General features: G+C 39.8%; 1 protein-coding gene across 1 annotated transcript in view; it reads left to right on the forward strand.

Annotated features, from left to right (window-relative positions):
- The first annotated feature begins 8,598 nt into the window (after positions 1-8,598).
- LOC136886741 (transient receptor potential channel pyrexia) overlaps positions 8,599-25,177 on the forward strand; it is a 35,004-nt gene continuing 18,425 nt past the window's right edge. Inside the window, exons 1-4 of the mRNA XM_067159545.2 lie at positions 8,599-10,009; positions 17,616-17,810; positions 19,885-20,136; positions 24,070-24,291. Coding sequence (XP_067015646.2) covers positions 9,557-10,009; positions 17,616-17,810; positions 19,885-20,136; positions 24,070-24,291 — 1,122 coding nt within the window. The 5' untranslated portion in view covers positions 8,599-9,556. The remainder of the gene's footprint in view (positions 10,010-17,615; positions 17,811-19,884; positions 20,137-24,069; positions 24,292-25,177) is intronic.

The following is a 25,177-nucleotide window of genomic DNA, read 5'->3' on the forward strand; positions in this document are numbered from 1 at the left end:
ATGTGGCAGACTTAAAGACTAGAATATCCACTATGATCGACATTTGATAGAAGAAGGCACGGCAAGAAGAATAAAATAAGATGGTTTGAGCATGTCAAGACGATAGAGGAAAAAATAATTCCAAAACAGATGAATTTTGAGAGAAAGAGTGTGAAAGAGGGACCTAGAACAAGGTGGACTGATTCAATATAGAGGAGTGCAATAAGAATAAGAAGAAACTTGGACTGGGACAAAAAGAGGAATGGTGGAAGAGAGGAAGGTGGAGAAATTCCATAAATTCCCCGATGGTTAGGAGGTGGGTAAGGAGAAAGGGGGAGGCTGTTTAGTCCCTCTGGCTTCGGGACTGCATGTTTCTGTTTGTCCTAATACACTTCTCTTCGTACACACTCAACACTGTCAATCACCACAGAAGCACACAGTGGTGAACAGATATCCCCACACAGGGTTGGCAACAGCAAGGACATCTACCCATAAAATTGGACCAAATCCACATTGAGTGCCAACCTGAACCATGAAGTTGATTTTATGTAAATGATTAACGCAGTGTCGATTTTCTGTCCATGCAAAATTGTCTACACCATAGATGGGCAATGAGAGAGTCCCCGCTCCTTGAGCTAACGACACGAGCGAGGGAAGAGCTGAGAGCAGCAGTTGTCTAATAGTTTGTACTGTAAAGACTAGATGGCGATACGAGGAGTCTAAGCACAAGCAAAGCCACAGCAATGTACCTGGCTGAGTATATTATGTTTACATCGTACAGTTCGTTTGTCATTCATTGTTTGTGCTGTATACCTCACCAAGCTTTTATGTCAGCCTACAGTATTTCTATGAGAGCAGGTAGTTAAATGTGTATTTAGTTATCACATGTCAAAATAAATAATTTTGTTTCCTATGCATTACCTACTGAAATTAATATAATTAAATGTATTTACTTAGCACAAAGTGTTTTTATTCAAAATAACTTATTGTCTTTCCTCACCATAACTTAATGCACTGAATAGAACGAGGCATTACGCTCCATAAAACTGTTAAATGTTTAGATCTGTTTTGTTACGTGCCCCTTTACTAGTTGTAACTGAGAGCTGTGCAAGCAGATGCTAGACTGTACTCTGTTTCTTTACCTGCCTGAGATGGAGCACTGCTCATTGAGCAGAATTCTACCCTCCTTTGGTCTACACTAAACTGATGACACTAATTCCAGATAGACCTCCAGGCCACAAACATATCCATGTTAAAATGAAGGTCCTATGGCTATGATCACAATATCAACAGTCATGTGAAGCTGGACAATTGCTTGTTTTTATGTCAACACCCATCTGCAGGGTAATAACATCCAGCTCCTTGGCTGAATGGTCAGCGTTGAAGCCTTCGGTTCATAAGGCCCCAGGTTCAATTCCAGAGCGGGCTGGGGATTTTCACTGCATTTGGTTAATTCCTCTAGCTCATAAGTTGGGTGTTTGTTACCATATTAATACACATCTTCATTTACAAACAACACATACCTCCACATAGGGTTGGCATCAGGAAGAGCATCCAGCCATAAAATTGGGATTAACCATTCCAGTCTGTGCCTGAATATCTGTAACAAACATTCTGGACTGGGTATTTTTAACCCTTGGTCTAGTCGCGCGAAAATTATTATGTTACTAGTCGCGCACGGAGGTAACCTCCGGCGTTAAAAATGCACATCATTTTAGTCCTTTGAGATGTTTGTTTGCAGTATTCTTCGGTATAATTAAAAGAAACCCTTTTAAGTACTTGGAGGTTATTTTTACACAGTTTGATTGATCTAAAAGCAGAATACTGTAGACCTTAACTATGTCCAATGATCTTATGATATTAAATTTGCGGTACTCGGCATTACCAACAACAATCACATCATATAAAATATGAAATAATATTTTTCTAAAATAAGTTTAGAAGAACAAAACAACAAGGTCATTGACCTCCAAAATAAAAAATATGCAATATAAGGTACTTTACTTAATCGCACACGGAGGAAATGTCCAGGCGATGTCACTCGTCAAAACAATGATCCAACACACACACAGGATGCACGATCACGCTGAAATGCTGACAAGACTAGTCCAAATGAACAAGGAGAAAGGTATAGGCATGGGAAGACCCACAGTTCAACTGGGAAGTTCAGTACCATACAAAATGTAATCGGCCCGGAGGAAATCTCTGTGAGTGACTAATTAAGGGTTGAGGATTTTAGAAAAAAAGATATCTCCATACCATTTTGTTTTTTACAATTTGTTTTACGTTGCATCGACACAGATAGGTCTTATGGCGACAATGGGATAGGAAAGGCCTAGGAGTGGCAAGGAAGCGGCTGTGGCCTTAATTAAGGTTCAGCCCTAGCATTTGCCTGGTATGAAAATGGGAAACTACGGAAAACCATCTTCAGGGCTGCCGACAGTGGGGCTCGAACCCACTAACTCCCGGATGCAACCTCACAGCTGCGTGCTCCTAACCGCACGGCCAACTCGCCTGGTATATCTCTGTACCTATGAGAGATAGTTGCAAGATTCGTTTTTCTTTGTGTTTGCTCGAGCATCTAGTAATGAAAAATGTTGCTTGTTTCACATCAGCTATCACCTGAAATTTTAAAAGTGTTTATATATTATACCAGGTTTTGCGAATGAAAACATAAAAGTCTGACAGATTACGAAGTAAGTACAGTTTTCTGAAATATTATTATACTATTCTGATCGTGCAAGATGTGCATTGCAATTACAAAACAACAGCAATAATGAAAATGATAAATAATAATACTTGTTCAATAATAGTAATAACAATAACGAAAATGGAAGCTCATATGAAATTTCATTTTTATATTTTTAGGTGATGATAGTGGCTCAGAAGGCAATGTTAGAGAAGACACTCAGAGAGAAGATGATATTGAAGGTATAGAATTATAATTTTATGCACAAATGGAAATATTATTGACATCCGAATATGAATCTGAAACAACTTTATACATTTCACTGTGATTGAAATTCGTTTTAATTGGAGTGGAAAAAATGAATGATAGAATAGATAAGAGCCGACTAAGATGGTCTGGGCACATAAAGCGAATGAGCGACGAAAGAATGCCAAAAAAGGTGATGGAAATGCAAATCCAAGGAAGGAGAGGCCGTGGACGACCACGATTGAGATGGAAGGATACCATCCAACGCAGCATTATAGAAAGAAACCTGGACTGAGACACAGTGTTGGAGGAGGAGTGGTGGAAAGACCGAAGAAAGTGGAGAGGAACCATATTTGCCCCTACCCGGCTACAGCTGGATAAAGGGAAATGATGATGATGATGATGATGATGATGAAATTCGTTTTACACCCTACGACATGTTCCCATGCATTTCATATTTGCATGAATACATATGAATGTATATTAGTAAAGTTGTTTTATTTTTACTAGAAAAGAAGGATTACGATTACATAAAATATTGAAAATATCACTTTCATCAAGCACTTGCTTGCTGCTAGAAGCCATGTTTTTGAGCATATTGAGTGACATCTACTACTAATACACACTTGTCGAAAATATAGTAAATTCTCTGACTTAGACAATACTGCCATCTGCTTAAATACTCTCATAACTAATACATGAAGAAACACAATGTAGTCACCATAGCTCGTTGTCAATTTTTTGTGAATTGTCAAACCTTACTATGGGCTATGCTCACAGCGCGACTTGAATGTAATTTTCGCCGCTGCTACATCGCAGTTAGGCCGGAAAGAGTTAATCAACATTATTACTGACCCCCAGATAACTGGGAAATTGTTAGGAAAGAAAGAAAATAGCAGCATACTAACATTAACCTCAGACAGCAATGTTGAAGAGAGTCTAGAGGAGTTTTTGGAAGAAATGGAGTGGTATATTTGAGATCAATCAGTCGCTACTGATCTGCATTTAGGGCAGTCACTCAGGTGGAAGATTCTTTATCTATTGTTTTGCTAGCCTTTTCTTAAATGATTGCAAAGAAATTGGAAATTAATTAAACATCTCCCTTGATAAGTTATTCCAATCACTAACTCCCCTTCCTATAAACAAATATTTGCCCTAAGTTGTCTTATTGAATTCCAACTTTATCTTCACATTGTGATCTTTCCTACTTTTAAAGACACCACTCAAACTTATTTGTCTACTAATGTCATTCCACGCCATCTCTCCACTGACAACTTGGAACATACCACTTAGTCAAGAAGCTTGTCTCCTTTCTCCCAAGTCTTCCCAACCCAAACTTTGCAACATTTTTGTAATGCTACTCTCTTGTCAGAAATCACCCAGAACAAATCAAGCTGCTTTTCTTTGGATTTTTTTCCAGTTCTTGAATCAAGTAATCGTGGTGAGGTTCCCATACACTGGAACCATACTCTAGCTGGGGTCTTACCAGAGACTTATATGCCCTCTCCTTTACATCCTTACTACAACCTCTAAATACCCTCATAACCATGTGCAGAGATCTTTATCCTTTCTATACAATCCCATTTATGTGATTACCCCAATGAAGATCTTAAAGAAGTGGGGACAATATGAGACATGAATTACCACAGAGGAACAGAGAGGCAAGATAAAGAAGAAATAACTGGTCCTTTCAGTAAAGGAAATAAAAATGCAGAAGGAGAGCTACCACTAGATTTTTGTGAGAGGAATAGATTAACAGTAGGCAATACATGGCTCAGTTCAGAAAGAAAACCTGCCAAAAAATAACTAGATATGGACAGGGTCGAAGGAGACTAAAAACAATGGCTGAACTGATTTTAGCTGAGAGAGAGCAACTCAGACAATGAGAAGATGTGACAGCTATGCCAAAATAAGATTTTGAAACAGAGCATAAAATTGTAGTGGCTATATTAAGACTTGGTAAAATAGTGAAATTAAAAGAGAAGGGAAAGAAAATTAAAAGTATTAAATTAAACGATAAGGGAGCACAAGAAAAGTTCCAAGAAAAAATGAAATAAATTCCTAAATGAGAGGTTGGCAGCATTGAAAAGGAATGGCCAGTTCAAATAAGGAATATTGAAATGTGTAGAAGATGCATGTGGTAGAGCATCAGAGATAAAGTCGGAAAAGGATACTTCCTGGTGGAATAACAAAGTAAGGGATGCAGTGAATGAAAAAAAAAAGCAAAGGCAAAAATACGGAGAGTAGGCAAAAGTATCATGAAGCAAAGAAAAAGTGTCAAAAGTTTGTACAGGAAAAGAAACAGAAGTGCAGGAAAAATTTCATAGAAACCTTGCGAGAGGATGTTAAAGGAAGTACGATAGTGTTGCATGGATTGGTTAAAAGCAAAGTAAACAGGAGAGAAGATACAAATTTTGTAAGGACAGATACAGGACAAATTTTGACACTAAGAGAGGATATTCTCTAGTGATGGGAGGAGTATTTTGCTAAATTACTTAATATCAAATTCAATAAACTGGGGGAAGGGGAGGGAAATAGGAAATGAAGAAGACTAATAACAAAAGTTTATGAATAAAAACTCAGGAAAAAGGACCTGAATTTTGGTTTGACTGAAACCCCTTTCATTTATGCCTGAGAGACAAATGAACTTATGACTACGTGACATGGGTTCAGTTTATGGCCTTGATTTGAAACAGAATTTCCATTATCTCAGTTGGGAAAGCTACGCACGTAATCTGGTAGCTATTCATGGGAGACCTTGATTCCTTCAGGCTTTTGCATCTGATGCTCGTAGTTTCCTCTGAAATCTGAAGGTTGAGCACAGTGACCAGGATATCTTTACTACTCGGAACTTGTCAACATAAGGGAGCTTAATTACATCCTGCAAACGCTGACCTACATGTAAAAGCATTGCCAATTAAATTGCATAATCAACAGCACTAATTAGCATTATCAAACCAAGTCCACAGTACCAGACCACATTATCAAAACAAAGAATAGATATGTGAGTGCTATGAACTGATGTTGAGTAACATCTGAAATTAACAGGTCTGCTTTCTAAGATGGTTGTGATTTTACTATTTGGTTTATGTCAAACCAACACAGATAGGTCTTATGGCGACAATGGGATAGGAAAGGCCTAGGAGTGGGAAGGAAGCAGCCATCGCCTTCATTAAGGTACAGCCCCAGCATTTGCCTGGTGTGAAAATGGGAAACCATGGAAAACCATCTTCAAGACTGCCGACAGTGGGGTTCAAACCCACTATCTCCTGAATACTGGATACTGGCCGCACTTAAGCGACTACAGCTATTGAGCTCGGTCTTTCTAAGATGTAACAATCAAGTGAGTTATATTTATGGAATATATGAATATATATTCATATATTCTAGAGATAGTGGGTTTGCCTGGTATGAAAATGGGTAACAACAGAAAACCAATTTTAGGGCTGCCGACAGTGGGGTGTGAAGCTACTACCTCCCGAATGCAAACTAACAGCTACGTGACACAAAACCGTGCAGCCACTCCCTCGGTCGCCCACCTAAATATTTAATATAAAGTCTGTCAACACACTACAAGGGATACTTAACTATGAAGGGTAGGTTGCCTTTCTTTACGTGACTCCCACTCTCTGTGAGGTCATTGCACTTCTTCCTATCATATCAATAGCTCCTTCCTGGTGTACTTCCTTCTGATGTAAACAAACTGTGTTTACTTGTATTTTACTAGACACTTCACACATCATTCTGCTTGTGAGCAAACAAAAGATCTCTATTTTAAACAATATAAATTTATAATGTTCATTACCTTCTTTTTTTAATACAGCTGAGATACAGTCACTAACAAAGAAGGATAAAATTCAAAGACAAGCAGTGGAGATGCAATTTCTGTTAAGTATACTACAAATGACAAGGGGTGATAGAAGGGAAAGGGAGGAACAAATATGTAGGTGGAAAAGACATAGAGTGGAGAAAAATACAACCAGGATGGTATAAGCATATTAAAAGGATGAGAAAAGAAAAGAAAAAAGCTAGCAAACTGTATATTATAAATGAAAGGAGATATGGGCAAGGAAATCAATTACCACAGATGGGCCATTCTTTATCAGACATATAAACAAAGGTAGGAAAATGTTCAATAAATTTCCGAGTTCTTTGAAATCATTTAAGAATGGATTAAATAAACAACTAATAGGGAATTTACCACTTGGGTAACAGCTGTAAATGCAGATTAATGATGACTGATTGATTTGATGATAAATGAATGAATGAACAAATCAATCAATAAATAAATAATATAAAGGACAGATTACCTAATTTATAGCTGAGCCAACCAGCAGTTCCAATTGAATTGACCTCCCGATCAATTCCTGAGAATAACAACTTACTAAAAAAAAAAAATTTTTTGTCTAACCCTTAGTCTTGTTTCCTGGTACGGAGTCAGGAATTAGGCGAGATGAAAATATATAGCATGTTTGAATGGCCGGGTGCCCTTCATGATGCCATCTCAGTTGAGGACGTAATGAAGATGAAATGAATAATGGTGAATGGAATTGGATAAGGAGGTGGAAGGAATTAGCTGTGGCCTATGAATATGAACTGTTCTATATTTGCCTGGAGAAAAACCATTCTCAGGACAGCCAAAGTTGGGGTTTGAACCCACTCGCCTCCTGAATGCAGAGCTTGGCTCCATAGCTGTAGTTCATTAACACATTTGTCTGGCTCCATTGCTAAATGGTACATGTGTTGGCTCGGGTTCGATTCCTGGCAGGGTTAAGAATTTTAACCATAACTGGTTAATTCTGGTGGCATTGGGGACTAGGTGTATGTGTAGTCTTCATCATCAATTCATCCTCATCACGACACGCAGGTCGCCTACGAGCGCTATTCAAAAGACCTGCACCTGGCAAGCCGATCTTGCCCTCGGACACTCCTGACACTAAAAGCCATACATTATTTCATTTCTTCATTAAAAGATGTGACCACTTTGCTCGGTACTTACTGAAATGAATAAAATACTTTAATTATGACATAACTTGAGTGGCATATGGCTATCAAGGGAAAATTTATTATGTTACAATGACATGCAATTCATGAATACAGGATGGTTAACTGATGATTCCAGAATTGATGAAGTTATTGACTCAAGGGTTTTTCAGGTACCTTCATTCTTCTTAGCAACTCCATGGTCTCTTAAGGTATTGCTCCTCTTGCTTGAAACACTGGCTAACTTTTTATTTAGCCTCCAGATCTTCGCAACAAGGTTGATAAATTGCATGCTTCTCTTCACATACTGCATGTGGCTGTTTTTTCATTAATCTCACAATGGACTGTAGGGGCCAATAATAAGAACAATTTCTTAATTTTTTTTTATTTTTTTTAAAACAATCTGTAACGATGTCAGATCACCTTCTTAAGCCTTCAGTGGATAGGCATCCGACTTCCTCACATACCTTAAACATGTCATACACTTACATGCTGCCAGCAATCATGGAGCGTTTTGCACGGTGGTGATCTATTCTCATCAAATCTCCTTTACAACAAAAACCTAGTATAGGGATGAGGGTTTCTTGGTTACTGTATCTTCTGCATCTTCATTGCATCTTCTATCCAGGGCAGTTCTAATAGCAATTAATTTTGATCATTTCTGCCCAGTGGCTGCAGGAAAGACCTTCATTACAAAATAAAATAAATAAACTGATAAGCAAATAACCAACTAAATAAGAACATAAATTATAAACAATAAATAAACCAACAAACAAATACAGCCTTAAGTCAGCCTTATAAGACTTACTTCCTTTCTTTCCTCACTGTAACAAGAAAAATCCATTCTTGTGAATGAACTATTCCTGTAGTGTGCATCATTTGCCGAGTAGGTAATCCCATCACTGAGTGACGCCAGTATCTTGCCTTCTTCAGAAGACTGCAACTAGAGTTGACCATTTTAGCCACTATCATGAAAAAGTCAGAAAACCACTTCCTATACTCCTTGAGCCAAATTCATTTCTGCAACCACAACATCCTTCCAACCTTGATTATTCCTCTGGGGAATACGCTAATATTGGTCAGCATAGGCTAATAAATAAGTTATCCAGTAGTGGTCAGTAGTAACTAGTGTACTGTGAGACTGACAAGTTGTTATACAGGGATTAACTCTTTATTTACAAGTTTTACACCTCAAACTAGTGAATTCACATCATTGATCTCCCAGTGGATGATCTTTTCAACGACTTTTGGTCAGAGCTTGCAGGACAAGGGAGTCTTAGTGGAAGGATAGTACACTTTCATCAACTGTGCAAAGATATGTTATTCTTGTGTTCACAAAAAAGTATTTTAAACATAATCCAATTTTTGCATTAGTAGCAATAGCAGCAAAAGCATAACAGCTCATTTTCAAATTGAACGGAAGTGTTACTTATAGAGACAAAATCTGAAATCTATTGGGTTTGAATTGTCTTCTTCCCTTGACCCAAGTTCATACATAAATACTCTGGAAGAAAGGCAGCAATGCCAGTTTGTTATAAGTAGGGATATTTTAAAGGAATTTAGCATATTAGAAAAGAAGCTAAAATTAAAGACAAAGGCTAGTGAAGACAAACAAGTTGTATTTGGTTTAAACTGGTAGACTCATACAACTATTCTAGAATGACGTGCAAGATATATCAGAGTACCGAGACCCTTAGTGAGACCTCTGTGTGTGAGCGGTCTGGACAGTTAATGGCAGCCATAGAAGCAGGTGACGTTGCTGCAGTGGAAAAAGCTTTAAAAAGAAATGGCACAGACGTGAACAGTACGTGTGGACTGATGCATGTAACTGCTCTTCAACAGGCGGCATCATGGGGAGACAATGGTTTAGAGATGGTGAAGCTCCTTTTGCAGCACGGGGCACGAGCCGACGTGACGGATAAACTCGGCCGAGGACCGCTCCACCATGCAGCCGCTGTAGGAGGGGAAGAAGTGATGCGGTTACTCCTCGCAGCAGGGGCAAAGCCAGACATTCGCTTCCAGGTCAGCTCGTGGCAGCAGAAGCAGGGTGCTCAGAACTACAAACTCGGTGATGAAGGGACTGCATGCCATCAAGTGGAAGCAGGATATAATGTAAGTTTCAATCGCTGTAATGTGCGTATACTCATCCTCATCCTCATAGCATCATCATCATCATCATCATCATCAATGTCCCACTCCAGTCGCCTGGGTGTGGTTAACAAGCCTCCGCCACTCTTTTCTGCCCTTCCACTTTCCTGCTCCATTACTGCCGCCACATCCAATCCAGCTTCTCTAATATCCAAATCTGATCCATCCACATTCTTCTCGGTCTTCCAACTGGTATATTTCCCTTACTTCTCTTTCCAATTCTCTTCTTCCTACCCATTCCTTTCCCATTATTTTTACATGTCTGAACTATCTCAGTCTTTCTTTCTGCATGTTCTGTACTAACGGTTCTATACTTAGCTCTTCTCTGATTTTAATATTTTGAATTCTATCTCTTCTTGCCAACGGCCGTAGCTGTGTTGAAACACCGGATCCCGTGAGATCTCCGAAGTTAAGCAACATTGGGCGTGGTCGAGAAGTGGATGGGTTGCCACGCGCTGTTGGTGGGGGGTAAGGGAACGGAGGAGCGGAAAGGAACTGGCCACCCTACCGTATGTAAACTCCGGCTCAGGTACACCTCTGTGGAGGTTCGGACCTGCCTTCAGGCAGAACACACGCTTCCTTCCCTATCTCGTCTTGTCTTTTTAAGCAAGGTTCTTAAAAATTTCATTTCTACTGCTTGGATCTTATTATCTTTTCTCCTATTAGTTACCAGTGTTTCTAGTATGTATGTTACAATTGGCATGAAATAATGTTTATATAAAGCCTCCGTGGCTCAGACGGCAGCGCATCGGCCTCTCACCGCTGGATACCATGGTTCAAATTCCAGTCACTCCATGTGAGATTTGTGCTGGACAAAGCGGAGGTGGGACAGGTTTTTCTCCGGGTACTCCGGTTTTTCCTGTCATCTTTCATTCCGGCAACACTCTCCATTCTCATTTCATAGCATCTATCATTCATTAATAAAATTACTTTGGGAGTGGCGACCCCATCGTACTAACAGCCTATATCTGCTTCATTCATTACATCCCTGACCCGGTCAATGGCTGGAAAACAGGTTGTAGGTTTTTTTTTTTTTTTTTTTTCATTTTTCACTGTTTATATAATGTTAATTTTGTTCTCTTGGGTACTTTGAAATCCCATAAAAGCTCTCTGACTTGATGATAAAATGTTGTACCTTTACTTAGTCTGTTATTAATTTCAGGGTTGATTTCATTACTTCCATTAAAGATGCTGCCTAGATATGTAAACTGTTCTATATTCTCTAACTGTTCTCCTTCTATGTTCACTTGGCTTCTCTTTTTCTCTTTTCCACAGTGCATGACTACAGTTTTCTTTTTACTAATTGCCATTCCAAACCCCTGCATATTTTTATTCCAAATGCCCAGTCTCTATTGTACTTCCTTTTCTCACCACATCATCTACAAAGCATTCACTTCATCACTACTGATACTCTATTTTACACGTTTTATCATTTCATCCATCAATAGAATAAACAATAAACATCCTTGCTTGAGACCTTCTTTTGTATAAAATGTTTCACAGTCACCACTCCCCACTTGTACACTGCTTTTACTATCGTGATACAACATTTTTATCCTGTTAATTAATGATTTTGGTACCTTCCTTTTCAGTAGACATTCCCATACATGTGTTCTCTTAGCTGTATCATAAGCTTTTTTTCAAATCCAAACCTACGAAGATGATTTCCTTGTTCCTTTTATGTGTGTATACTACACTGCATAACTTAAATCTTAGCTTTATCAGTAATTTTACCTCTGTCTATGAATCAGTTGTAGAGTGTTGGCCTGTGTATCCTAGGATTACATGTTCAAATCCAGCAGAAGTATTCAGAAATTTGAAGGGCAGACCGAAGGTCATTCGATAATCCCATGAAGTGTTACGTCAGTGGGTAAAAGATTTTGGTTGACATACTTAGTGTTTACTTGACAAAAGTAATTACAACTTGCTCACAGGGTGCCCAACATCGTTTGGTTTCTTTATGAAATAATATTAACTGTTACCAGTCGCAAATTTTATTAAATTATTTACTCCACTATGTGTTTTAGACTTTGCTTCATCGTCATGTGAATGAAACTTGAGACTGGTAGCAGTTCATCTTATTTCATAAAGGATTAATTCACAGTCATGGACAAGGGCTACATAAAAACATAGTTCTGTTTGTGAGTTTCGTTTTTCTGCCATCTGGTAGAATGAAGAGGAACATCAAAATTGACACGTGGATGGCTTAAACGGGATTAAATCAAAATGCCTGCACACAGTGACTATTTATTTTATCAGGGTTTTTAAATATGATCTACGTTCATCTCTGTCCACTCAAGGTCAATGGGTAATCAAAGTGTGTGGGGAGGGGGAATTAAATACCACATCAGCTACTTTTGGATGTTCCCATCCCAACTGTATCTGATGTCCATATGGCCCTGCTGTATAATTAGAGTACTGCTATTTGCAGACAATATTGTGTCCTGGGGAACAAACAGCAAAGAAGTACAAGAGCAACTTGATGCACTAAACAAGAAAATCAACAAGTATGGCATTTCATCAGTGCAGAGAAAAGTAATTGTTAATAATGTTATTATATTTACGTCCTACTAACTACTATTGATGGTTTTCGGAGATGCCGAGGTGCCAGAATTTAGTCCCGCAGGAGTTCTTTTACGTGCCCGTAAATCTACCGACACAAGGCTGATGTATTTGAGCAACTTCAAATACCACAGGACTGAGCCAAGATCAAACCTACCAAGTTGGGGCCAGAAGGCTAGCACCTCAACCGTCTGAGACACTCAGCCCGGCTGAGAGAGAAAAGTAAGACCATGGCGATATCAAGAGGAGAAAGATAGGGGAAAGGCATTGCAAAAATTGGTGGTCAATGCCTTGAAATGGTTGATAGTTTCAAATACCTAAGGAGTGAATTAATGCAGAATACAAGACTGGACATGGAAATTGGCAAGAGGGTGCAATAGGGCAATGCATTCGACCAGAGTGTAAGAAACCTTGTCTGGAATAACGAAGTACCAACCAAGGAAGTGTAAAGACTTAGTGTACAAAATGTTTTTTAATTATTATTTTTTTTTACAATTTGCTTTACGTCGCACTGATAGAGCTAGATCTAGTGGCGACGATGGGATAGGAAAGGCTTAGGAGTGGGAAGGAATCTACCGTGGCCTTAAGGTACAGCCTTGGGTGAAAATGGGAAACCATGGAAAACCATCTTCAGGGTTGCCGACAGTGGGGTTCGAACCCACTATCTCCCGGATGCAAACTCACGGGTGTGCGGCCCTAACAGCACAACCAACTTGCCTGGTGTAGAAAATGCACCCATATTGACTTATGCGGCAGAGACCTGGACAATGACAAGCAGGGGGGAGAGTAGAATTCAAACCAGAGAAGAAGTGTGATAGGAAAGACAAGAAATACAGAGTGAGAAACAAAAATGTGAGAAAGGAGGTTGGAATGGAAAACCTAAATGAGAGAATTGACAGGAGTAAAGTAAGATAGTTTTGACATGTAAATAGGATGCAGGAGAAAAGACTACCACCTAGAACAAGGTGGATTGATTCCATAAAGAGGAGTGCAGAAAGAAGAAACCTGAACTAGGACAAAATGGTGGAAGAGGAATGGAGGAAGGAGAGAGGAAGATGGAGAAGTGCCATAAATACCCCAACCTGGCAGGAGCTGGATAGGGGACAGGAGGATGATGACTATTTTGCAAGGACAAGTACTATTGTTTGATTTTCTTGAACATGTTCTGCACAAGAATTGGCTGTGTATGTTATGGGGACAACTGCCTGCTCTCCCAGCCACTCGACAGGCCCAGTTTTCACCGTAAAGTTCATGCTCTGAGAACATCTGTTGTTTAAGAGATCACAGTGGGAGTAGAGAGTTTTTAAAGAAGTTCAGTATCTACAGCCTCTGTACACTTGTGGAGGTTTTGGGTTATAAATTATTTCATTAGTGCAATTTGGATGAGGCAAAAGCATGAAGCTAGTGCTTAATGTTAGCTGCCATATACAAAGAGTTACACATGTTAATTCCCTTTACAGATCAGTGGTAGAATGTTAGCTTCTCTATCCCAAAATTGAAAGCAGAACTTCTGGAGTATTAGAGTAGGCAAATCATTATTTGATCCTGTAATGATTGAGGGTGGGTGGCGGTCCCTACAAGTCAATACTATTGGAACTTGATATTTTCTTATGTACATAAATGATATGAGTGAAAATGTTATACTGTGTAGAGTAATAATCTAATAAATAAGTTACAGGATTGTGCATGACTGAAAAAGACCTCAACAATGTTGTGAGATGGACAGCAAACAATAATATGTTAGTAAATGGGATGAAAAGACAGACTGTAGGTTTCACCATAAGGAAACGACCTGTCAGTTGTAATTACTGTGTTGATGGGGTGATAGTACCTCATGGGGATCACTGCAAGTTCCCAGGTATTAATATAATGAATGATCATATTAACGAGGTTGTATATAAAGGTTACTGAACTCTTCATACGGTTATGAGAGTATTTAGGGGTTTAGTAACGATAAGTAGGATAAGGTTGAGGGATGAGAATCAGATACAGGAAAATCAGTTTGGTTTCAAAAGTGGAAGGTCAACAATAGAGCCCATTTTCATTATGAGACAACTAAAGGAAAAGCAATGGGAGTATGGGAATTATATGGTGATGACATTCATTCATACTGAAAAGGCATATGACAGTGTCCTCAGGACTAAAGTTTGGGACAGTCTGGTGCAAAAAGGAATTGGATAGGGATTAATAAAAATCATCATGGCAATGTACAAGGAATGTTGTAGTTGCATGCAAACACAAGTTGGCTGGACAATTCGGTTCAAAATAACTAGTGGGCTGAGACAAGGAAGTGTTCTATCACCAATCCTGTTTACGATAGTAATGGATGACGTCATGAAAACAGCAAAAGCAGCATATGGAGAAAGAGAAATGAACATGTTGTTACTTTCAGATGATATTGTGATATGTGGAGAAGACGACAGGAAGGTTCAAGAAGAGTGGTGAATGGGAAGATCGAAGAAAGTGGATTGAAAAAAAGTGTAGAAAAGTGTAAAACTCTTGTTATGACTAGAGGGGGGAAAGAAGGGAAAAGTCAGATTAGACTTGCAGACAAGCCCCTGGAAGTAGTGGAGACGTTCAAATACCTGGGGAGTTAATTAATGGAGAATGCTCAACTGGATGCTGAGATTAGTAAGAGGAATCATGCGGGAAGTTGTTTCTATCATAGTGTAAGAAACATGTTATGGGACAAAGATGTGCCAATGGAAGCAAAGGAAACTATGTATTATCCGCACACTTTATCTTGGTGCATTTGTGTACGGGGGTGAGGAGTAAGGAGGGAGCTGTCCCGGTATCGATAGTGCTGCCTGGTGCTGCCAACTGAATGAAAATGAAATCTGAATTGAATCGAGAATATGATCGATTGATATGAAATTTCTAAACCGTTATCACCTTAAGCCAACAACTATGTCACATACACATTATATAACATTATAAAACATTTCTCGATGCGAATCTTGTTCCTAGCATGAATTCTATACTTTGGCTTTGTTGTGTAAACAACAGTACTAGTACGTAAAGTGTATGCCAGATGTCGCACGACGATGCTTAAGTGATTCATAGTTTGTGTTTCAAAGGTTGCCAGTACGAATCTCGAAGATCCCGAGGTCGACCGATTCAGCACTAGGGTGTAAATGCACCAAGATAAAGTGTGCGGATAATACAAGATGTATTAAATACCCATAACAACTTACAGAGCAGAAACTTGGACAATGACAAAGAAGGATGAGAGTCGAATGAGGGCAGCCGAAATGAAGTTCTTGAGGAGTATGATACAGAAGAGTAGAAGAGACAAAATAAGGAATGAGAAAATCCGGGAAGAAATTGGAGTGGAAAAAATGAATGATAGAAAAGAGAAGAAGGTTTCGGCACATAAAGCGAATAAGTGACGAAAGAATGCCAAAAAAGGTGATGGAAATGCAAATGCAAGGAAGGAGAGGCCGTGGACGACCAAGATTGAGATGGAAGGACACAATCCAATGCAGTATTATAGAAAGAAACCTGGATTGGGACACAGTGTTGGAGGAGGAGTGGTGGAAAGAGCAAAGAAAGTGGAGAGGAACTAAATTTGCCCCTACCCGGCTACAGCTGGATGAAGGGAATAGATGATGATGAGTAAGAATATAAAGGAGATGGCATATAACACTCTGGTAAGACCCAATGTATGGGACCTACACTAGGACTACTTGATATGACAACTGGAAAAGATCCAAAGGAAAGCAGCACAATTTGTTCTGGGTGATTTCCTACAAAAGAGTAGCATTATAAAAATGTTGCATGCTTTGGGCTGAGAAGAATGGGGATTAAGCTGCTTGGTATGCTCCGAACTGTCAATGGAGAGCTAGCGTAGCATGATATTAGTAGATTAATAAGCTGGGATGGAGTTTTTAAAAATTGGAAATATCTTAATATGAAGATACAGTTGGAACTGAACAGGACAAATTGGAGCAAATATTCAGTTATAGGAAAAGGAATTAAGAACTGGAATAATTTGATAAATTTCCAACTTCTTTAAAATCATTTAAGAAGAGACTAGGAAAATAACTGATAAGGAATCTGCCACCTGGACATCAGCCCTAAATGCACGTCAATGAAGACTGTTCGACTGATAGATTGATTGGATGGGTAGTTAAGTGTCAAATAGCTCTGTTAACACATTCACTCCCAGTTCCCTCCACAGGTACTTAATCATGCAGCCCAGCAATTTTTAGACTCCACCCTGACTCACTATGTAACATATAGCTTTTACTCAGTATCACTCCTATACTGCAAACCCTAAAAATCTGAACATTTGTACACTCCTTCACAAGATGATATAATACGATTTCCTTCACAAGATGATATAATACGATTTCCTTCACAAGATGATATAATACGATTGTTTTACTCGCCACAACTATTCGTTTTTATCACTCAGCACCAGTTGAATTCCAACCGCGCACTTCAGAGACCTCGGGACTGCCACATGATTATTTACATCACACGTCCCACAACGTGGAAAATTACCACAAGCTGTGGTAAAAGGTTCACTGCTAGTTATCTATCAGCAAACTGATATGCTGTGTCATCTAACATTCATTTGAACGTAAAAGGTTGGCGTGAATTCAAATCCGACTCAGGTGGTATACGGTATTTTACACACGTGAAACCTAATCTGACCATGGTTGGATATGGGAGCGAATGTGTTAATTCCTAGCAGACATGATTATTAAGGTTTCAAGTCTTCATGGTCTGAAAAATTATCACCATCATAATGTTAACCCGCAGGGTAAGAGAGGGGCATGGTATACACTTCCTAATTGCTACACCGTGTGCCAAAAGCTTGGGTTCAATTCTAAACCTCTCCACAGTGTTGAAAGATACGAACACAATGACAAGTCAGTGTGGGAATAGGGAGAAAAGGAGGCAAGGATAAACATGACAACACAAAATGACAAGGACAGACTGTCCTATATGTATTTGTAAGTGTACTTGATGTCCTTCTGATGGATGTCTGAATGTTCAACAGCTACCGGTTCCCGAGTGCTGGGGTCGTACTCCTCTGCACCAAGCGGTGAAAGGGAATCACCCAAGGTGTGTACAGCTACTGCTGGATGCTGGAGCCTACGTTGACCCTCAGGACGAACGAGGACTCACGCCTCTGCTACTTGCTGGAGCGGGCGTGTCTCCCAGTGACAGAGAAGCTGTGGAGAAATATGAACAGGTAACACTTCTTCTAATTATCTTCCATTTACTTCATTATTCCTTCTCTGTTACCTTTCATCATCACTTTTCCACACTTACGAAGGCCATCCGGAAAGTGGTACCCGTTTGCGCAATAAAGACACAGAAGTAAATATTAACAAATATACACATACACACATAAACTTCTCCACATAATCTCCAAGCAAATTTAGGCATTTGTCATAACGTGGGACGAGTTTTTGTATTCCAGCGTCATAGTCCTCCGCCGCCAGCGTATTGAGATACGTAGTCACGGCTCGTTTAAAGTTCTTCATCGCTGTCAAATCTTTTTCCCGCCAGAAAGTCTTTAAGCTTCGTAAAGAGAAGAAAATCCGAAGGGGCAAAGTCCGGGCTATACGGGGGATGGTCGAAGGTTTCCCACTTGAATTGCTGCAAAAGTTGTTGTGTTATCGCAGCTGCATGAGGCCTGGCACTGTCATGAAGGAGAAGGACGCCTGTAGACAATAGACCTCGCCGTCGATTTTGTATTGTCCGCCGTGATTTCTTTAATGTTTCACAATACGCATTAGCATTAATTGTGTCTTCACGGGCCATAAAATCAATGAGCAGTACACCTTGGCGATCCCAGAAAACGGTTGCCATGGGTTACCTGGTGGACAGAACTGTCTTAAATTTTTTTGGTTTGGTTGGTGAATGAACATGATGCCACTCCATTGACTGCCGTTTACTCTCAGGTGATGCATAACAAACCCATGTTTTGTCCCCAGTAATGATGCGAGTCAGGAAAGAGTCTCCTTCATCGAAATAACGTCCCAGAAACGTCAGTGCTGCAGCCATAGGCTTGGTTTTGTGCTCCTCTGTAAGCATGCGAAGGACCCACCTTGCACAGATTTTTGAATAATGCAGATGGTCTTTGACAATTTCATGAACAATTGTTCATGACACATTAGGAAAATGTTCACCGAGTTCATCAATTGTGACGCGCCGATCGTTCCTCATGCATTCGTCCACTGCGCTCAGTAGTTGGTCTGTAATGACAGATGGTCTCCCTGAACGCTCCTCGTCATGTGTGTTCCCCCTCCCCAGATTGAAGTTGCGACACCAGACGACTCGTCCATCACATTGTCTCCATACACCTCCGTTAATTGGCGATGAATATCGCAAGGTCGAACGTTTCATGCATTGAGAAATTTAATCATGGCTCTCACTTCACAACTGGCGGGGTTCTCAATTTGTTTAAACATTTTAAACTATCACAGACACAACACAGGCAATGCTAGCGTCACGCAACCTCGCACAGAGCAGGCAGACAAGCCACTGACGCGGTCTGAACTTGCCCAGCGGCTACCCGAGTCGTCAGCGCTTCATGCGGCGCTGACGGGTACTACTTTTCGGATGATTGTTAATGTTGTGACTTTGTGCAGAACAGAATGTGATGTCGTGTCTTTGTGCCTAACAGTGAAAAACTGACCTCCAACATTCTTAAACATTTTACATGTTTTTTATGGCTGATGATGACCTAGACTAAGGTCGAAACCGGTCCCATTTAAATAGAAATGTGATTGCTACGTTTCTTTCTTTTGAGTATTGAATAGGTTGAACCTCCAGTTATTTAATTTTTAACATCAATAATTTCAATACGGAACAATGAAATTTTTATCTTTAGATCCTCGTATTTTCATTCCATATTCCTCTATCTCCCGATTCCATATAATAACTTGTTGTTATACTTCCATTTCATCTTCTCCCCATATTACTATGTCATCTATCCATATGCTATCCATATACAGTATGTAAGGCAATATTTATTCATTATTTTTTTTCAACTGGTCATTAGTCTCAATGACAATGTTCAAGATAGTTGTTGCATGCATGTTCTAAATAAATAAGAAACACATTCTACAAATGATCTGTGACACACAAACAAGATTAAAACCAGAAAGAAACATACCTCTATTATCACATTACAATACAAAGTGATAAAGCCAACTAATAAGAAAGCTAGGATGCATCTTTTAAAATATTAAAACAGGGTATTTCACATATAGTTTTATCACCTAGCTGACCGCAGTGTGTTCTGGATATCTGTTCAGGTGGTAGAGCTCCTGGTGTCAGCAGGTGCCAAGGTGATGTACTGTATTCCTGACACGAACATGACCCCTCTGCATCACGCGGCGATGTTACGTTCTGTGAGAGCCACCTCCATCCTCCTGGATGCTGGCGCTCTACCTGATGCTGATCCGGGTCAGGAGACCACACCTCTCCACGAGGCTGCAGGCAGCGGCAGTGCCGAGGTGGTCCGGCTCTTACTGGACAAGGGAGCACCCGTCAACCTGCCTGACAAGGTAAAGCTGAGTATGTAGAGAGGGTTAACAATTTAAGTTAAAGCAACATGTAAATTGTTGCTGTTGATTTTAAAAGAAATGTTTTGGATTGATAATCTAGATACAAACTTCAGTGACTGGGTCTGTACATAAGTTTTGCCACAGATGTTATCATACAGTCATGGGCTAAGGATCCCATGTCCATCACCATAGTGTAATGGCATTATTAGCTGCTGTCCTTGGAGGCCCGGGTTTGATTCCTGGCACTCCCAAAATTTAAGAAAGGCAGGAGGTTTGGTATGAGTTTAAATTGGTACAGTCAGCTCACCTCCATTGGGGCGGTACATCAAATATTTTGCTAGGGGCTTTACGTCGCACTGACGTACATCAAATAAAGGTGCACTGCCTCGGGATAAGGGCGTAAATTTAATATCGTCTGGCTCCATGGCTAAATGGTTAGCTGCTATCCTTTAGTCTGTCCGTCTGTGGGTTAGCTAATCAGCCCACAGGCTGGTTGGATCCTCAAATAGCACTACCAAAGGTTATGTAGTTATGAGAAACCGCAAAACCCGCAGGCAATGTTAAAAGGTGTACTAGGCAAGATGAAGAGCGAGTTAGTTTCTGTGACGGTTGTTAATGAACACGAGTGTATACAAGAGAGGTGTCCTCAGGACCGTCTGAACCAAAGACCTCCTCATTGATCATTCAGTCAAGAACTGGCAGATGATGATGCCAGATTACAAGCCTTTTGAAGCAGTGTCGTCCAGGTAGTTAGCCTGCTCCTCATTTCAATGTTCCAGTTTCCTGCCATCAACCAATGAAGTATGACAGTTCTTAACACACAGTTTATTTTGTTGAGTGGACGTGGAATAAGCCACCAAACCCAGAGTCCTTGAACACGTCAACTATAATTATTTTATAGCTGATAGGTTCTTCAGTGTGCTGAAACTAATTTTGAATAAATACATTTATAAACTACCTGAAAAAAAAAAAAAATATATATATATGATAACAGTATTATACCTGAAAAATAAACAATGTAATGAAAATAGAACGACTCGTTGGCGTGATTCCAGCTGGCTAGTCAGTCCGTTGACCTTCTGCTATGTCCTCCGTCCTGGCTAGGCCAATGACATGCTGTAGTTTACTTTAGGCATTTTATTTTTAGTGCTCCCTTTATTAGGAAAGTTTCAGTGTGTTATTGACCTAACCCAGCAAGTGGCATGGCATGGTGGAAGGTCAATGGCCTGACTAGCCAGCTGGAATCATGCCAACAACAGAGTACCAGTATTGCAACTGCTTGCTAGCGTGGAGAGAAGAGAGAACTTCTTTAAGATAAGTTCCAAAGTTGAAGTTTTTAAGGATTTCAATAGAAATAAACATGAATGTTTATATATTTCTAAATATTTTTGAGTGTGATTTGATAGAACCTGATGATGTTCTTTCAAGAACGAAACATGTCATTCTATTTCAATTAAGTTATTTATTTTCCAGATAGTTTATAAATTTTTTTAGATATAATTAGGTTTGGCAAACTGAAGAACCTAACAGCTATAAATTAACTGAGTTGAAATTGAAAAGAAATAGCTTCAGATATCACAAACTATAACATAGAGTGCCAAGATTTTTTCCTTGCCTTAAAAAAAAATCAGCGAACATTGATCACACATCAGACATTCAACCGTTACCCACGGAGGCAGTAATCTCATTCTGCTACCTCCATGTCATAAATGGGAAATACTGTACTTAGTGCTAAATTTTGGGGGCAAGGAACAATATCATTTCAAAAATTGCAGGATTTTTATGGAGAGCCTTGTCATACACTCTTCAATTGTAGCAATGGGGTTGGTATGTTCTTTGGTGGGGGTATTGTTCTTCTGTTTGGCTGAATAGCTCAATGTTAAGATGATGACACAATCCTGAACCAGACAATGTGCATTGTTAGCGGCGCAATCAAATTTACTCCATGTTTTTTGGTTGCCAGTGCTGAGTGACATACACCTCCAAGAAGACAAAAACAAACTAATCTGATACTGTATAAGCTTTTGGGCTTATGCCGTGTCAAGAAAATAAGGTGAAATTCTTTAAGTTTTGCAGAGAACTGAGCTTTGCGTCTTCAGAAGAAAATCTCGACTGTCCACGAGAAAGGCTTCTTAAACAATGACTTTTTAAAAAATTTAGACGTTATAATAGAAGTGGAAATGGTACATTCATTCACCACCAGATGGCACCCTGGACGTGGCACAGTCTAGTGTTCAAAGCGGAAGCTGACTGAACCATCAGAATCAGTCTAAGAGGTTCACATAACATGTGTACGTAACATATGACACTGACAGGTGTATGACATTGACACAAGCCTGGAATGAAACATCTGGCGATGAGGAACGTACGAATTTGGAAAACACCGAGATGAAATAACTATAGTGAAGGGACAGGGACACTAGCTATCAATTAAGTAATACCTGGTTGCCAGCCATTAAGAATTTACGTAGGTAGTTCCCTTACTTAGTGTACAGCATCCACCAGCTGGCAATAACCTCCCAAGAAAAACCTGGCTTGACCTCGATAGAGTTCGCACCAATCACAGACAGTGTGGCTCATTGTCACATAAGTAGGGTATGAGATCCTCCTCTGAGTACAACCACAGTGAGGTAAAGCAGACCATCCAGCACATCAATCACCAATTAATGTTCAAGGAGATCATACTTGGTGCCATTGGAAGATTTTATGTGGGCTACAAATGAGACTATTAAGTGGTTGGATCATTTAGATTTAAATTTATGAACTCACCACGAGTTTGGGTGATTGTCTAGTGCTTTTTACTTTTTCCTTCAATTATTTCTTTATTAATTCTTTTATATTTTTATGTAAATAAAACTAGTACACAGTGTTCTAGCCATAAGCTAAATAAATAAATAAATAAACTGTACTTAGTCAAGCTAACTTTAACTTAAAATGAAACAGAGCTTTACACAGAGCATATTCATCGTCATCTTGAACCAGCTCCAGTTTCCTGTGTGCAGTGAATGAGCACTCTCCATTTACATCTGTCCATGTAGATGTCTTCTTCCATAACCTGCTGCAAATCCAGACGTCATTCAGCTAGATCATTTCTAATCTGATCAATGTCCGGCTCCATGGCTAAATGGTTAGCGTGCTGGCTTTTTGTCACAGGGGTACTGGGTTCGATTCCCGACAGGATCGGGAATTTTAACCGTCATCGGTTAATTTTGCTGGCACGGGAGCTGGATGTATGTGTCGTCTTCATCATCACTTCATTCTCAACATGATATGCAGGTCGCCTACGGGAGTCAAATCAAAAGACCTGCACCTGGCAAGCCGAACTTATCCTTGGATACTCCCGGCACTAAAAGCCACACTCCATTTCATTTTTTATCTGATCAATCCGTCTCTTCCTTGGCCAATCTCTTTTTCTTTTGCTTACGAGTTTGTTCTCAAATCACACTCTAGCTGTTCTTTTCGTGGGTCCATTCTTTTTTTTTTTTTTTTGCTAGTTGCTTTACGTCGCACCGACACAGATAGGTCTTATGGCGACGATGGGAAAGGGAAGGGCTAGGAGTGGGAAGGAAGCGGCCGTGGCCTTAATTAAGGTACAGCCCCAGCATTTGCCTGGTGTGAAAATGGGAAACCACGGAAAACCATTTTCAGGGCTGTCGACAGTGGGGTTCGAACCTACTATCTCCCGAATACTGGATACTGGCCGCACTTAAGCGACTACAGCTATCGAGCTCGGTAGGGTCCATTCTTTTGAGATGACCAAACCATTTCAGCCTGGCTTCAACATAGATCTCACTAAGGGTTTTCACTTGGTGGACAAGATAGTATATCTCATGGATTCTTATTTTGTCCCTCCTAGTTTTCTGAATCATAGTTCTTAAGAACTTCATATTCACACAACAAGAGTTTAAAATGTTGCTAAACACATCTCTACAGATTGGACGCACCCCATTACACAAGGCAGCCTACTGTGGAGCCAGAGATGTGTTGGCGATCCTCTTATCACATGGTGGAGATCTGTCAGCTGTTACAGCAACTGACGTCTCTGTAGTGGATGCCATCCTCTGCAGCATGCCACGGTCCATCAATTTCTTCACTGACTTGATGGACAACTGTGTCATGACAAACAGTGCATCTGTCAACGACAGAGATTTCAAGGTAAGACTTTCTCTTTCTTCTCACAAGTAATACCATCTACTGTATCCCCTTTTCATGACAGGTCAGAAGATCTAAACAGTATTAATAAAATATCTTCATCTTTTTGTAAAATTTACAAAAAATAATTTCTTACAGCAAGGAATAATCAAAATTAATGGGGTTTAATTAATGAGCTGTATGAACATCAAGAAGCTTCTGTGAGAATTGGAAACTCCAAGACTCACGCTACCATGATCAAACAGGGAATACTGAAGGGATGTGTATTATCTCCCCCGTTGTTTAATCTGTACTCCAAGCAGCTCTCCCTTGCTGCTCTTCAGGAAGCAGAAGATGGAGTAAAAGTTAACAGTAGGTTGATCAACAATCTGAGGTACGCAGATGACACTGTAAACTTGAATTCAAACTTAACGCTGAGAAGACAAAGGTGATGGTCATTCCTAGAACTCGTAACACGCACATTCTTATGAACATTTATGGGGAACAAGTTGAACAAGTGCGGAAGTTTAAGTACCTTGGTAGCTGGATTACTGAAGACTCAGATCCAGTTTGAGAGATCCATGTACAAATAGAAATGGCTCGCCTGAAAATGAGGAATCTACTACGTGACACAACCCTCAGCTTGGAGACATGTCACAACTTGGTCAGATGCTACGTATATATTCAGGGCTTCTGTGTGGTGCTGAAACATGCACTCTGAAATGTATAAATCATTAAGAGAATAAACTTCTTCAAGATGTGGGTGTTCCAAAGGATGTTACAGATACTGTGGACTGATCACATCTTCAATGCTGTCATACTCAGGTGCATGAGGAGGGAACGGATGTTGGTGTGAACAATCAAGAAAAGAAAGACAACCTACTGTGGACATATTATGAGGAATGATAAG

This window comes from Anabrus simplex, chromosome X, assembly GCF_040414725.1.
Source record: "Anabrus simplex isolate iqAnaSimp1 chromosome X, ASM4041472v1, whole genome shotgun sequence".
In the NCBI taxonomy this organism is placed as follows: domain Eukaryota; kingdom Metazoa; phylum Arthropoda; class Insecta; order Orthoptera; family Tettigoniidae; genus Anabrus; species Anabrus simplex.